The 16632-nt window shown below is 40.6% G+C and overlaps 1 protein-coding gene across 5 annotated transcripts in view; it reads right to left on the bottom strand.

Moving 5' to 3' along the window:
* Nucleotides 1-1101: 1101 nt before the first annotated feature.
* LOC129762524 (glycerol-3-phosphate acyltransferase 1, mitochondrial) overlaps nt 1102-16632 on the bottom strand; it is a 53010-nt gene continuing 37479 nt past the window's right edge. For 4 of the 5 annotated variants that reach the window (XM_055760899.1, XM_055760877.1, XM_055760910.1 and 1 more), the window contains 6 exons: nt 14081-14416; nt 13552-14022; nt 2982-3280; nt 2243-2915; nt 1840-2188; nt 1102-1771 (listed from right to left, as the gene is read on the bottom strand). In XM_055760899.1, coding sequence (XP_055616874.1) covers nt 1596-1771; nt 1840-2188; nt 2243-2915; nt 2982-3280; nt 13552-14022; nt 14081-14416 — 2304 coding nt within the window. In that variant the 3' untranslated portion in view covers nt 1102-1595. Of the gene's footprint in view, nt 1772-1839; nt 2189-2242; nt 2916-2981; nt 3281-13551; nt 14023-14080; nt 14417-14512; nt 14662-16632 lie in introns of those variants that run through there. The other variant, XM_055760916.1, reaches the window with a different exon arrangement.

Genomic DNA, 16632 nt, shown 5'->3' with positions numbered 1-16632 from the left:
GAAAAAATCATGTTTGTACTCAAACACAAAACTGTGAACAGCAGCGTGGACGTGTTTATTCCGGACGCAGTGTTTTTTGTGAAACATGGAAGACTGTTGATGACAATAACAAACGAGTTCATTTTGTTCATATCGCTGATGCATGAACAAATTTGCTATAATGAATGAATACAGCATTGAGAGGGGTTCATAACTTCGCTGTTATTTATACTATGAATATCAAAAGCAACAAATTGATACTCATCACATTCTAAACGATACTCGTTCTGGCATTGATTTTGTGTCAAAATTCAAAAATGAAAAATACAGAGTTCGATGAAACGAACTTTGCAAGAAATCGCGCAGGATTTTGTTTTGCGAGACGGTAACAACGGCATATATAAAAATCAACCGCACACAACTGCCTCAGGTTAAAACTAAACAACAGCTGATATTCATTTGGCTAAAATGAAATTCAATTCTGGCATCTTGAATAATCAAGATGTAAATGACACTGGGTGGAAGAATAAACTTCAAAACATATTGAAGAACAAAAGTTCATTGGCTCATGTTCACTGGTTGTCTGGATCTGTCATTTTAATTTCCGTTTGGAATATATAGGTTTTCGATGCAATCTAGCCCGAAAATCTATGCATTTGAGCTCAGCGAAGATGATTTTTTTCAACACTGCTCAACACCGACCATATGTTCGCATGTTATTAATATAGAGTAGCGCGTGATTTGTGTAACTATTTCGCTAAAATAATTATTCAAACAAAGCTCACACTTGTCGACCCATACAAATCCTATGCAGTCTTCACTTTTGCCTGCCCAACAGAATACTTTTCTCTGTAATTTCGATAGAAGCTGATAACAATGAAACGTTCAAGTGATGGTCGTGTTTGCGACAGTGCAATCTTTTTCTGATGTGACTGTTGAAGCCGATCAATACATTATTGGTCACGATCACAGTACATATTGAGCCGTAATTTTCGCGCAAGGGTAGTATGCGATGGTCACTAAAAATGTCAACCGTTTACAACACTGGCTGAACACAGATCTAACCTTTGAACTAATACATAGCGGAAGTGATATTTTCACTGCACTGACAGCTTGGATTGATATTTTTTATTCTAATATATATTTTTCAGTTAAACTCTACTGTGCGTCTTCTAACATTAGAAAAAAAAGTTTCTCTTCTAACTCATCGGTGCTGTGTTTGCTCCTAAAAAATGAGGAACTTGTTTTTTTTTTGTAAATATTTTCCTCTCCATCAAACAAAACAGTACAATCTAGGTCGTGGTTCGTTTACAACGACGTAATATCTATATTAATAGTTAATAACGCGCATAGTTTGCACATTTTAGCGCCCACTGGGCCGGTACTTTAAATCGATCCCGTGTGCGTGTATGTGTGTGTGTGTTCCAGCCTTCAATCACATACTTAGACTAAGGAAAACAAATGCCTACGTCTCACAAGCCACACCCCAAACACAAAGTAACTGCATTTTTACGTGTTTATTCTCCTCGATCGAAAAACGTTCGCGTTTTTCTCACACAAAACAGTCTTTCGTTTTCTTGGAATTAAACTCAATAATCGAACAGTGGTGGGCGAAACTAAATCGGTACAAACTTTTCCACTGATTGTATTATGCTCAGTACTTCCGCCGTGGAGTCAAATTCCGCTGCCAGGGAAACGATTCGGACACCGCTGTTGTTCGTAATCTCAATATTGGACCGCTTCTCCAGCACTTTCAGGCAATTCCGGACCGAATCGATCGATATGCTCTCTCCTGTTTTGCGATGTGAAAAAAATGTTAATGATCGTTTCATGAACTACTGCCATCCTAACGACACTTACCGTATTTGCATTCGCCGAGCTCCACCCGGGTCGTAATCTCCTTGATGCACAGCTTGATGAATTCCGCTTCGACCATCGAGTTTCCTCCCACCAATTTGTTGAGGCAAAACACAACAGCCGCGTAGGAGCTGGTGAATGGAGCCAGCACCGATTGCAGCACTATCCGATCGCAGTGCTTCTCGGCGGGCAGGTACACTGGAATATCGTCTACCACCCGTTGCTGTTGGTGACCGTTGTTGGACGCGCTATCGCTGAAGTAGTCGTCTTCGCTGACGCCATCATCCAGGTCCTCCAATTCCAGTCGGGCCGCCAGACGACGAGCAATGTGTTCCTCTTCGGTGTATTCGATCTGTGGAAGGAGCGAATAATTCACACAATTTTTCATCTACCAAATTTTGCTTACCTCCTGTTGGGCTAAAAGGTCCCGCATACACAGCTGATCGAAACTGTCCTGCAGTAGCGTTTCTAATTTCTGGCAGGGTTTGGATAGGATGAACTCATACATCAGCAGATCGCAGAGATCCATGCTCGTGTCGAACAAGTGCTGTCGGCCAACGCTAACTTCCTCGGTGGGCAGTTTCTGTTCGAGTAATTTCTGTTCCGCTTCCCGTTTCATCAAAACCGCACATGTAATCAGCACTGAATCCAGTGCGAAATGTGGCGCCAAGCTATTTGAGTAGTACGAGAGTTCAATCACGTTCGGAACGATCGTGATCGGTTTGACGAACTGCTGTACGCCTCGTTTCTCAATTGTAACTAAACCAGGCCCGAGTATATCGACTGCGTACCTGATAACGTCTTCGGAGGTTCCCGTGAAGCCAAGGTCACGAGAACTCGAACTGAGAATGTCTCGCAGTTCGTCCAGCGCTTCGGTGAGAATGGACAGTGGCGCACCATCTCGGAAACGATTGAGCAATAGGAAAGCAAGCGCATTGGTGGTCATGACGGATGTTGCCTTGGCACAGTCGTACACGACATGCCGTGCGATTTTTTCAACCAGTGTCCGCAGTTCTTGATCCTCCTGGACAACGTCGGTACCGAAGAGGGACGACGACGATGGTTTGTGCTGTAGACTCCTACAATGAAGAAGAAAAAAAGAAGTATTCACAGAAGGTGTCACAATGTGAGTAAGTAACACCAACCTCATTTCAGGATTGAAACTGTATTGCAGCTCCGTGGTGCTTCTCAGCGACTTTACCAGCTCACTTAGCGAAAATGGCTCGTTGAAGTCGATTCGCATGAGGCCGTATCGTGCCTTGAGGACGTTCACAATCGCGGAGACGGCGGAAGAGAAGCTCTCCGGTACCTTCTTCTGTCCCAGCTGTTCCCGAACGAAATTTCCATCCACAAGCTTCTCGTAGTTGATCGAAACGGGGACCAACAGGGCGTCCGAGATGCTCTTGTCGTTGAAGGCGTCCACGATGACCGATAGGATTCCGCTCTATCAAAGGCAAAGAGTATGATAAGAATTTGAATGCGCATAGTTTCTTCAGTTAGTCAGATATAAAATCGTCATTTCATCGTTGAGAAACATCTTTCAGAATTCCTCGTTTCAAACTTCCCAAACAAAAATTATATGCCATAGTTGGTACTGCTTAAAATTATGAAGTAATTTTTTTGGTAGACATAACCGGTCAAACTGTCGAGCCGCTGCGTGGTCAAGTAATCAACGGATTTTTGGTAGTGGAATGAATCGCTGGCATTCGTTGTCTTGTTATAGGATTGAATTATCACTTCATCTACCGGTACGCCATCCACCTTGTTGCCGACGAAGAATAAAAGCATCACTTTTTTATTGTAAGAAAATAAAGCTTCAAAAGCCTAGCTTGTGCTGTTGCGCTGTTATACTGCTCGCCTGTGTAAACCCTTGAGTTTTAACCCTCGGCACGGTGTGCGACTAACTATCGTTATTGCCTAACCACTAAACTTCAAACCGTAGACATATGACGAGCTTCGTTGTACCACATTCTGAACATGAAATATCTCAGAAATTGAGACATAAATTCTTCTTTTTGTTCAATATGATTGTGAAGACACGATTCGAATGATTCTTTGGTCGAGCTCGGCTTCTGGAATATGAAAACAAACGAGACGAGCGCTCGTCTTCTCGTATTGTTTTCTGGAATAAAGCCCTATTTAATCCTTCATGAAGTCATAAAGTTCGTTCATCTTCCTCTTGACCTCCATTCATGTTATTGGGTTTCCCTCAGGACCGCTCTCACCACTCACTGTGCATCACTGTGCTTATCATGGTTATCTTTGCCAAGAGTGAGGAAATTCTAAGATCCTTCATGGGGACCGTGTTGTGAACCGAACGAACATTCAACGAACGAATCATCTTCTCTTGGGGCCAAATCTGAATATCTCTGTTGGTACTTAAAAATTGGGTTAAAAATTGATGATATTCCCGGTTTTAAAACGCAGTGATAAATAAGTTCAACATTGTTTATTTACTAAAAAAAAATACATTTTTGTTGTGGTTTTGTCTGTATGCCAATGGTATGAAAACTTTCCATGATTTTTCCTCTGCACAAATGTAGAATAATTAAATGAGAACCGGACCTGAAACAAAATGCAGGGTATTACAAAAATAAAATGCAAAATAGTAAAAAAAAATGTAATGTAAATGAACTGCGATATATAAAACTTTACCTTATTAACTTATTCTGCCAAATCTTTAATCTGTTCGTCAATAATCGCTGCCTCCTTTTCAGTATCGGCCAGCAACCTTGCTTTTTTCGCAGTTAGCTCTTTAACTCGGTCATCCATTTCTCGCTTCTTCGCCTTTTTCGTGTCTTCTTCTGCTCCTTCCCGACGCTTCGCTTCCAACGCGTCTTTGTATCGTGCATAGGCGTTACGGGCACTCAAAATAAGGCTTTTGTCGATGCTTACTATGGTTACACCGCCAGCCACGCTGACTGCATCATACACGGTCCTCTGTGCTACTAAGCTTTCATATAATAAGTTTTCCCATAGGCATTCTTTATTAATAGAGAAGCCTCTTTCGAGTGCCGCATTCCCATGAGACAAAATTAAAACTTTTTTGATGAAAGTTTCCAGATTTGGTAAATCTTTGCCGCAGCTTGAAATCACATGCCACCAAAAGTTATCTAGTCGGTCATCTACCCGCCATGCAGATAGCAACGGCTTAAAAGATTTTGTTTCGGAGAGGACATCAAACTCATTTTTTATCTTCTCAGCAGTAAATCCAGTCAAATGGTTTTTCTGGACGAAGGCATCAAGGCAATATTCTAGTCGCTTTTTGTAAACATCCATTGAACTCAATACAACACTGGGACTGAGGCACGAAACTTATCTGGTCAGTGGGTACGATAATGGTGAACGATTGAACATCTTCTTGAGAAATCCAACGTAGTAAGAACGACATTCCATGCGCAAAAACAGAAGATCCTTGTCAGGAATTTTTCCTTTCGCAAACTCGTTCTTAATAGCAGCCTTGGCAGCAAATCCTAGATCCATTTTTGCCGCAGGTAACAAGTTGTCTTCAGTCAGTGGAACTTCAATCAGCGAGTTAGTTTTTACGTTGAGGCATTCCGCTTTTAGACATTTTTGCATGACAGGTTTAATCAAACAAATGAGTTCTTCGAACAAAAGCGGTGCCATTGGTTTGTCCGATTGGAAAGCGGTTGAGAAGGGTTCAATAGCTGATGCTGCTTGAATGAAAAAGCTCAGCTTAGTTTCAAACAAATGATCGATTAATGCATTTGTCAATACAGAAAAAATGATTAGTCTCGTAAACAGCTGGAAAGCTTCGTTTGTAGTTCGGATCCGATTCTTTCATACGTTTTTCCTGCTGAATTTTCACAGCTTTAATGTATCTACGTAAGCCGGGCAGCATTTTCAAGGCACGTTCAGCCACACTCCGGTTTTCCACCCACCGCACACCGCAGTATTTTAGGGGTAGGATGCTTGTCTTTGCTACCGCTGCAAAATCTGAACGGAATGTCCTTCAGAACACAGTAGAGTGATATCAGAAAGCCCTGAATGTTCCACTTAGTATCTTTCATTCCGGCCTTGAACGAGTTGTGCACTACGTGCAAGCCACAAATTCCAAGATTCAAAATTTGCTTAGAATTTTGCTGCTGAATATCAGCTGAAAGATCATAGAACAACTTCCAATTAACATGTGGGCCGTCCATGGACATTTGGGTTGTTTTCAGCAGTATGGATGGCTCAGTTTTGAAACAACTTTTCAGTGCACTGAGGAGATCCACCGCTCTTGTAGAAGACAAGAAAGCTGAACCAACGTATCGCGTGTCCACCTGATTGGATTCCTTGTTCCAAAACCGAACACAAATGTCCATCTGCTGCTTCTGTGAGACTTTATTCAACGTTTCATCAAACCCGAGTACTATTTCTTCGACATCTAGTAGTTTTCAGCAACTTCTTTGTGAAATATGGTGCCAATCCGTAGTTCACTAGATAGCCTACCTTGGTTCTTCCGAGGGTTACCTTTTCCGCAATAACGCTGTCCGGAAACATTAATTTGAATAGCGCAGCGCACTCTCCGGCACCGCGTAATGAAATGTGCTAGTAAACGCATGCCATAGTCCACAGTATCTCAGCTGTCGTAACTTGTTCTGAGACTAAGAGTTTAGACATAACGGCTTCAGTAGTCCGGGATGACTGCTCAGCAATCGGAGCCGGCGCACTGGAGGAATTGCTAGGCTCAGGATGAAGTATGGCACGTCCGTCTTTTTCAATAGATTCTTTCCGTTTGTTATCTAGAAATAAATTTCATTTAATTATTAAACATAAATATTTATTGATTATACATTAATTATACCTTTTTTGCCAGAAAAATTAATAGGCAAATTAGTTCTGCGAATCACAATCTGCTGCTGGTGGGTTTTCGACTTCTCATGGCTGAGCAATGCACCACGGCCCATAAAATCAATTTTGAGAGATTTATTGCACCATGTGCAACGAGCACATTTCGGGTCTTTCGGATCCGCTGCGGACCACGGAAACTGTTCGTTATAGCGTGTAGAAAATTTGGTTGACATTTCTCAAAAATTTCCAAAAATTATCTCGAGCAAACTTAACACAACTGAATCACTGAACGAACCTCTTGAAATGAATGGAAAATCAAAATGGCCGCAAATCGATGCTAGTCAATGCATCTGTATATAACGCCAATCCAGTACATAACTATAAAACGCACACAGACAAGATTACATCAAATGCCAACCTTGTGAAGTGAGTTGGTATGAATGTTTTGACGTTAGATTGGCGCTCACAATGAATCAGCTGCGTAGCGCGATGCGAATGAATGGAAAGGTCAAATGAGAGAAAAACAAAACATCCATAGGGCGCTTGCAGCGTGCATATGTATTAGTGATCTGTTGGGCAGGCAAAAGTGATCGCTCCATAGGAATTATATGGAGCGACAAGATTGAGCTTTGTTTAAATAATTATTTTAGCGAAATAGTTATAAAGATTACGCGCTAATCTATATGAATAACATGCGAATATATGTTTCTTCACATAAAAATATTTACTTTTAGCGTCAAAGCCATACACACGGGGAAAAATAGAAATTTCTGTTTTGGCCATGATTCATATCAATGGAAGCAGATTGATTATTCAAAAATTTTCACAGAAATAGTGCAAACTGCACATTGCGATTGTATAGCCGGATTAGGTGAAGTGTGCTCCCATTTAGGTTTTAAGCTTTTTGCTGGTCTCGTGAAAGAATAAACTATAATGAATATTCGTGTGCAGATATCCTTAATCGGCGGCTAGTTCCGCCAAAAAAGCAGTTGATTATGTTGAAATTAAGGACATTTTCAGCCTGAAATATCAACCAACTCTCAGATATGATTTCCGAGTACCCGAATGCTCTGCGGAGAAGCTAAATACGTTTATAAGAAAATTTATCGGAAACGGAAAAAATCCATCGATTGACCAATTCATGGAAATACAAGGAAGCATTCAAACGTGAGCTCGAGACTCTGTGACTTTGATCTAGGTGCGAAAATGTTGATAATCCTTTTTCTGCCAATTTTTCGATTCCAATCTAATGGGAGAGTCGCTCAATGAACATCGCGAAATAGGTGCTAGTAAACTAAATAATATGCGTTACACAAAAACTCTTGTTCATAAAATAGCTTGCCTAACTGTTTCACAAAGTTCATGTTAGCTCTATGCACTATTAGAATGACCGTAACTCTATTTAAATCATCTACAAGAACGCCGATTGATAAAAATCCGCTTCTGCTGCATAGACACTACGAATGTAAACAAGCGAATGTGTGCCCAACACATGCTCTGCATGTATGTGTAGCAAGAGCCCTATTCATTTCAATGAGTTGACACCATTATCTGCTCCGTTGCTTCAAGTATTTGTGAGATGAGAGAAAGCGTATAACGCCTTGAACTAATACAACTGATTCCATGTACAGAGCAAACGAAAAACACAGTACAATACTGATTTTAAATATAGACACGAGTGTTTGATTCCAACATTATAAAATTCCCGGTTTTCCCGGGTCATTTCCAAATTCTCGTAACGTTCGTAATGTACAGTATCATACAGCGTCGACATCTACCTTTGACTTTTGGGTTGGTGTTGGTGTTTTTGTTTTTTGTTTTTGTTTTTTTTTTTTTCTTTCTTCTTGTATTATAATATAAAATCAATTGTCAGACATAATGTTATAGGGTTTACAGTAAAATTAACCAAAAACTCAGAACAAGCTTCCTGTTGCTATTTATGAGTATTCGCCCAGAATGCAGACAGGATTTAGTCAGCTGGTAAGAGTCAAATATGCACATCTCTAGTAAAGACCAAATGTAAAATGGCTGTATGGCTAAATGTAAAATGGCTGTGGTGGGATGTGGCGGAGATGTGGTAAAATGGCGGCGGTGGCTTTCTTTGTATGCATTATTGCTCTCCTCTCTTTTCATTACTCACTCGCTGCTCTCCTGAGTGAATTGAGTGGCTAAGCGAGTGACTTAGAATGCGGTGCGAAGTTGCTACATGCTAGTCTGAACTCCTGATAGCTAGCCAGCCAGCCAGCCAGCGCGTATTCGCGATGACAGTGGAACGAACAACAGGGACCACATCCATCATATAACTGGGCTCCGTAACTCGTTAGTGTAGTAAGCTCTATCATATCAGAAGACACGAAGCCAGTTTTCAAATGTTAAAACCTGAATGAGAATGTTTACATCATGTAATTTAATTACTTGAAACACGTATGTGTGACCATTTATTTAACCATATTTGCCTGTACATAACCAACAACGTTACTGAAACTTTGCATTATAATATAAAGTTGTCTTTGAAAACAATTTTCGTATGAGATATTTCCACCACCTTTTCATTTGAATAGAATACTATTTGGATACGGAATACCCTAATCATCATTCATCATTTTCTAACATAAGAGCAAAAGTAGAAATAATCTTAAATGAATCTTGAAACTCTATGCCAGGGAGTAGTAATATTATGCGCAATCTGCAGTCAGCAGCATTCCGTCTATGGTCCGTCTATGGAGACGGACAACAACCCGCTGCTTTTCACTGGCTGACATTCACAGTGACTGATTGGAACGTAGAACACCGTATCGTGCGCAGAAGCAGGAAAGGGCCAACGCAGCTGCTCTCCTATAGTACGGTTGAATGTGTGTGCGTGTGAGAGCGAGCATTCGCGCTGACGGCATTGAGCTTCGTATGCTTCGTCATTGTGTCAGCGAAAAGTTAAGTTAAGGTGGCCGTACACTGTCTGTCCGGAGCTCAAATATTACACATTTCGTGCACACAGATAAAGTTTGGTTTGAATGTGGCACAAAAACACTATTTTGTTTGTCACACTTTAATTATCGATATTGGCAAACATCGAACATTGACTGAAATATTTGAGGTAACCTAACCATGTACCGAAAAAACAGTCAAATATTTGGCTTCGGCCAAACAGTGTGTGAGCACCCTTGGATCGTGTGCCACTGAGAGGCTGGCTGAGAGAAACGGAGAGTGCGTGTGAGAGCGAGGCATTGAGCTTCGTGTGCTACGTCATTGTGTCAGCGAAAATGATCATGTATTTTCAGGTGGAATAAACACTCTTTCAAAATCAAAATGATGAATGGAAATTCACTTTTCCGTATCCGATATGCATTCTACGTAATAGGGTAGCACGTTTGTTTGCAAATTGTGAAAAAAAATTCCACGAAAATTGTGTCTGATTATGGCTGTATATTATAACGATAAGTTCTAGTTAAAAAAGCACGCAATGTACCAGAGACCAATGGTTAGGCAAGGGTCAGGAATATGTGTTTGAAGTAATCCAATAACATGGAGTAAAAATTTTCATTCAATCTTCAACAATTTGAAAGTGCCTTCGGGCCTGCTAGTCTGTTAGAGAGTAATTTGCCTCACAAGTCACATGTTGGATCTGTTGCCACCAGACGTCGACACTGTGAGGTGGTATTTTTCCAGATCTCTCATAGGCAGCCATGTTGGCATCATCCGAGCACATGGGAAGAGATAGGCCCTGGGTTTTGCGCGAGAGAAACTTGCGAGAGAGAGCTTGTGAGAGCAAGCATGAAGTAGAAAATGATGGTGGATTTTCGGGTGAAATTAAATGAATGAATTATGAATGAAAATTATCCTGTATCCGTATAGAATAAACAACCTTAGCTTTAGGAATTCTTGGGAAATTCTTTTGCGTTTTGCATATATATATATATATATATATATATATATATATATATATATATATATATATATAAATGGATTTGTGACTGTCTGTCTGTCTGATTCTTACGGACTCGGAAACTACCGAACGGATTAACATGAAAATTGGTATGCAGGGATTTTTGGAGCCGGGGAAGGTTTTCGTGATAGTTTGAGACCCCTCCTCCTTCTCTAAGGGGGGGGGGGCTGCCATACAAATTAAACACTAATTTCTACATTACTCGAGAATTAATAAAGCGAATGAAACCAAATTTGGCATATGGAGGTTTTAGGGTGCAATAAATGTTTCTATAGAGGTTAGACTCGTGAATGTTGAAGGTTTGTAAATGTTTGAAGGTATTGATAACAAAAAACAAATTTTAGGCAAGACGAAGTTTGCCGGGTCAGCTAGTATATATTGGGTTGGGGAAAAAGAAATGTCGTATATTGGATTCTAACAAAAAAGCTGAATGTATGGATGCCACACGAGTTGACGCAAAAAAAATCTTTTAGACCGAATCAACGCCTGCGATGCACTGCTGAAACGGAACGAACTCGACCCATTTTTGAAGAAGATGGTGACTGGTGATGAAAAGTGGATCACGTACGACAACCTAAAGCGAAAAAAGTCGTGATCGAAGCGCGGTGAGCCGACCCAAACCATCGTCAAGCCCGAATTGACGGCCAGGAAGGTTTTGCTGGAGTGGTGTTAGTTTCCACCAGGACAACGCTCGGCCTCACACATCTTTGATGACCCGCCAGAAGCTACAGGAGCTCGGATCGGATTTGCAAATAAGGAGGGGGGGTTTTATAAGGGGGGGATAATGAAGTTACCTTCTAAATGGCAACAAATGGTTCGAGACCCCTCCCCCCTCTCTAAGGGAGGGGGGATGTCATGTGGAGGTTTTAGGGTGCAATATGTGTTTTTACGGTGGTTAAACACTCCACCCCCCATACAAATGAAGGACATTTCTGCATAACTCGAAAATTAATCAATCAAATGGAGCCAAATTTGGCGTGTGCAGGTTTTTGAATACGAGAAATGTTTCTATGCTGTTATTTGCAAGGGTTGAAAAATCTTGAACGGGAATTAATCTGATATTATAATGACGAGTTTTGATGGATGTGCTAGGAGTTTCATAGTAAAAGGTAATTTCAAAGGGTAGAAAATCAATCAATGATCAGTTCTGCGATTGGACCCATGAGCGTGCGCTTAGTAGAAAACGTGAATGTAATAACGAAAAATAAATTTTGGGCGGAACGAAGTTTTCCGGGTCAGCTAGTATGAAATATAATTTGAAGAAATTATGTTTCTATAATTTGATCAATGTTTTTGTCACGCGAAAATAATGTCAATTTTCATAACATTTCAAATTACATTGGAGTGCCCCTCACAGCAAATCTTCCGTTTGAATATAGCGTCGATTGTTTACGAAATTCTGCTTTTTAACTAGTTCAAGGACCAATTAACGTTCGTCCAGTTAAAAAGCAGACCAGTTAGCGAATGATTACTGTAATTAGTTGCTGGGCATGTTTCAAAATCTAACGATACCCAAACCAATATTTAATAAATAAAAAAAAACAAATAAACTTGAAGCGACAATTTTTTGAATTTTATTCGAGCATTCAATACCAACATTACCGATCGTTGGTTCAATTCCAGTACCTTCCGTTGACAATTTCCTAAATGGCAAGTTTCAAAGCTGGAGTTGAATGTACCATACCCAAGATATCCAAGAAACAAGATTATCGAAAAAGCGAAAATGTTGTCCGAGCAATGGAAAATACGATTTTACAGATCACTGGTTATCTGAAGCTGAATTGCAATTTCGTTTCAGGAATTTAGATGTTGAACGTTTCAGTTCAGAATTTTTTGTCGCATTGGCGCGTGTAATTGACTCCTTAAAGAACAAGGAAGGGACCTGTTTTAAAGCTAATAGTCCATGGGAATGAAAGATCAGTTGTCTACAATGATGTTAAACGCAAGACATCGTGTAGTGAAAAGATGAACGACTGTAAGTACACCGGAACTTGATATTTATAGAAAAGAAAGTGATGCAATCCGTTTGATGGGAGCTGAATGGAAAAAGAGAATGCGTTTTGTGTGCTTGAACTGAATATATGAAATTTCTTCTGAAGAGTATTCTGAGCAACTGCACTAATTGAATGAATCATTCAAAAAGAAAATGCATGGAATAATCAATTAAAAGGTTTTTCCATTTTACCGAGAAAATTCGTGTTCTCATATACATTAAAAACATACCAAAAGCTTGAAAAAAAAAGGAAAATGACATGGATCAATTCCTGGTCAGTTCAGTAAATTTCAGAAATTTTTTGATGGCGAAATTATCCACTGTGTATTGCGGAAAAGTTCTGAAAACTAATTAACAAAACGTAATTCAATATACGAGGTATGGATATGAAATAACGAGATTGGGAAAAACGAATAGTGCGTTCGGTAGTTTGAGGTGTCTGCTATAAACGTACGAAAACATATTTTTGTCACTATAGTAGTTTGCGAGCAGCAGTGGTTTGAATGGAACGTGATTTGTAGTGCTCATCGGAAATCATGTGTGACGAAAAACACGAACAACAACGCACCTGCCCATAACGTGCTGTCGGTAAAGCAATTTTTAGTCGATAAGGGCATTCCAGTGCTCGAACATGCCTCGTACTCGCCAGGTATAGCCCCAAGCGACTATTCCCAAAGATCAAATCCGTGTTGAAAGGTACCCGATTTCAGTCCGTAGAAGAGGCGAAGGAAAAGGCGACGCGGCTTTTGAATGCCATCACAAAAGAAGAGTTTCAGTACTGGAAAAAACGTATGGAAAGGTGTGTGAGGAGCCAAGGGGAGTATATCGTTGTACCGTAATTTTCAGAATATAACCCTTCTTCGTAACCAGTCTCGTTATTTAATAGCCATACCTCGTACCATTTCTGAAATGTTATAGAATCATCTATCATTTCAAACAAAATCCCTTCCCGAACAACCCTTTAAACTTTCTCATAATACAATACCTTTGGCATGCAGGGCTTTCCCGTTCTCGTCCGTCCTCCTTCGATGAAGAATTCCACATTGTGCCCGGCGGTCAAACATTTCTGCAGATAGGTATGCAGGATAGCGCGATAAACGTGATCTTTCTTCCCCGTCAGTGGATCAATTTTTCTTTTGATGAAGAACGCCCCATCGTAGCGTAGGATGCTCCCGAAGAGTGGAATATTCATGTTATTTCCACCGGCAACCAGCGGGCACTTGATATCGTTATTTAGCAGTATGAAGCTGACCATAATATAGTCTAGATGAGATCGATGTAGCGGAAGGAAAATCAGCGGCGCGTCCGGGTTCTTCTCGATTGCACGTTTTATCATTTCCACCTGGCCAGGGTGGGCCGCTACTCCGGAGATGAAGCAAGGCAGCAGTTTATACAGCACCCACGAGGTGATGCGAAGGACAAAATCGGACAGTTTCGAGCGCATTCCGATCAGAATCTGTTGATTTAACATTATGATTAGTGAATCGCACCTTTGACGCACATTCGATACTCACTTTCTGCGCTCGCTTCTGATTTTTCCGCATCGTCTCATTGTAGAATCTATCCTCGTCGAAGGTATCATCACTCTCACTGGTGCCCAGCTCTTGACGTTTCTCATCCACCGACTCTTTAGCGGCAGTCTCCAACGCATGCTGGACACGCTCGTCGCTCATCACGGCACCGGCCACCTGTGGATAGTCGAACTTTGTAACACGGGCCGTCTGTGCTAGATGGGGACACCAGACGCCCCAGTCCAGCGAACTGCTGTTGGTTCGCAACCCTGCATGCGACGTAACGCGCAAAATATCCACTGCGCTGCGCCGACGATCTTCCTGATCCAGCTGCTGCTGCTGCAAAGGTGTGAAAAACATATGCAAAGATTAGAGAATTGAAAATAATCACAAACCACTTTGTTAGAACACGTCTAGCACACACACACACAGTACCCGTTTGTTGAGGTGGTATATACGATCAGAGTTAATCCTACTTTTCTGGACCATATTCCCTACGATCACTCTGGGTCTAGTTATGTCACAAAATTCCGAACTCGGTTCGCAGCGAGATTGAACGATTTATTTTGTGTGAATGATTATGTAGAAGAAAGTGAGACGAAAAGTCAACTCTCGCACAGTTATTGCGAATTTTCCTCTACCGTTTTCTCTGTATGTGGCGCGGACAACTTGGGACTGACTATTATTAATACATTTTTCTCGTTCTCTCACGGCCCAGAACGCGACGGAGTGGTGATATGAAACGCGGTATGCTCAGCGTAAATAATAATCGGCAACAAGTGGAGTGTTTTTTTCTGTCTCGCCGCCGTTTATCACTCTTTCTTTGGCTGCGTTCAAAGAATCGCACATCTGATGATGGTGATGTGGGTGAGATGCGCGACGGCATCGTGTATTACATTTTCCAGAATAGAGAGTGAAATACATGCAACGAAAAATACGGCAGGCAATCGTTCTCTTGCAACGAACACTTGGAAAACATGGATATGCGCTAGAATGACACAGCTGCGATTCACTGGGTGGATCCGAAATACTACTCATCTTTATTTCGCGCGGCGAATGACGTGAGATAGCAAAGTTCCTCGCTTTATTGTGGAAACCACCTTACTTTTTAGCTCCCATTTGATATCCGAGTCGATAACAATGAGGACACGAGTTCAAATCTCACCTCATGACAAACTATAGTCACGTCATTCGCCGCGCGGAATAAAGGGGACTATGAATAGGTCAATTCGTAATTCTCAATGAAAACACTATTGTTCAAAGCTCGAATTTACAAGTTTGTATGTACCATTTTTATCGTCTTGTTTCTTCACGTGGAGGCAGTAATTTACGGGATTGCTTAGACATCCACACAATTATCATTCTAGTATATATTATATAAAGAATCACAAATATATAGCGCTATTTGAAAAGCTGTTGATTCTGCCGAAATGAATGCTTTCGCTAAAATCACTTCATTGACATACTTGATCAAAGTAGCCACTCGATAGAATTTCATCGCAGTAGCCAGTAGTGGATTTCAATGAGTGCTACGTTCGCTCGTTCGTTCGCCCGGCTAGTTACAGATGGAACTTACAATGAGTTGATTTCACTTCCAACAATATAAAAGAAGGTCGCGATGTGTGTCGCTTCCGTACGAGCCAATTGTCGATCACTTGTAGTCTATTATTATTCTATTTCGGGAAACCCGACAGAAAAAATGGCTGTGAATTGCAGCACGCTGATAAAGATAGTCTGACTGATTGTTAACTGACTAGAGTGTAATTTTGCATTTCATTTGGTCAGTGTTCAGTCAGGCCAGACAAAGAAAAATAATTATGATATTGTAGTAGTTCTTATAGCTTTAAATCATTCTAACATTTCATTTGAATTTCTCTCCATTTTCTAGTTGACGTAAAAACGTGGCTCCTCTTTAGTCGCTGTCACTTGGTTCACTCAGACTGCATATTATTAGGTTGGGGAAAAAGAAATCCATTATTTTCTCGGTAGCTGGTGCTGTAGTGATCGATATCTCGCGTAATATCGATCATACAATTTAAGGTTATATTTCACACTATTTTTTTTTGCTGTACACTGGAGTCGCTTTTTGCGCGGGGGATACGTGCCGCGTAAACAAAAACCGCGTAAATTCCAAAATCCGCGTAAAAATAAACCGGGTAATTTTCAGAATCCCTGAAAAAATCTAACAAACAGTGAATTGTTAGTTTAAAATGCAACCCATATGCTAACAATTGATTAACAGATTTTTTATTGCATGCTACAATCGTGATATCTGTATCTCCTTTTATTTCTCAGCTACTAATCTATGATGAAATACAAAATTATTACGTGAAAAGTAACATCAATTAACATATTGAGTTTTTACGTGGTTGACAAGTGCCACGTAAAAAAAACGCGTAAATTTCGAAATCCGCGTAAATTCCGAAATCCGCGTAAAAAAAACCGCGTAAAATGCGACTTCAGTGTATTTTGTTCCTTCAGTGTATTTTGTTCCTTCAGTTGTGAGTTAAAGGGTGTTAACAATGGAAGTCAACAAAGAGAATATTCAGTTTTCT

This window comes from Toxorhynchites rutilus, chromosome 1, assembly GCF_029784135.1.
Source record: "Toxorhynchites rutilus septentrionalis strain SRP chromosome 1, ASM2978413v1, whole genome shotgun sequence".
NCBI classification, from domain to species: Eukaryota; Metazoa; Arthropoda; class Insecta; order Diptera; family Culicidae; genus Toxorhynchites; species Toxorhynchites rutilus.
The sequence above is the reverse complement of the archived record's forward strand: the minus strand, read 5'-3'. Positions and strand labels throughout refer to the sequence as shown.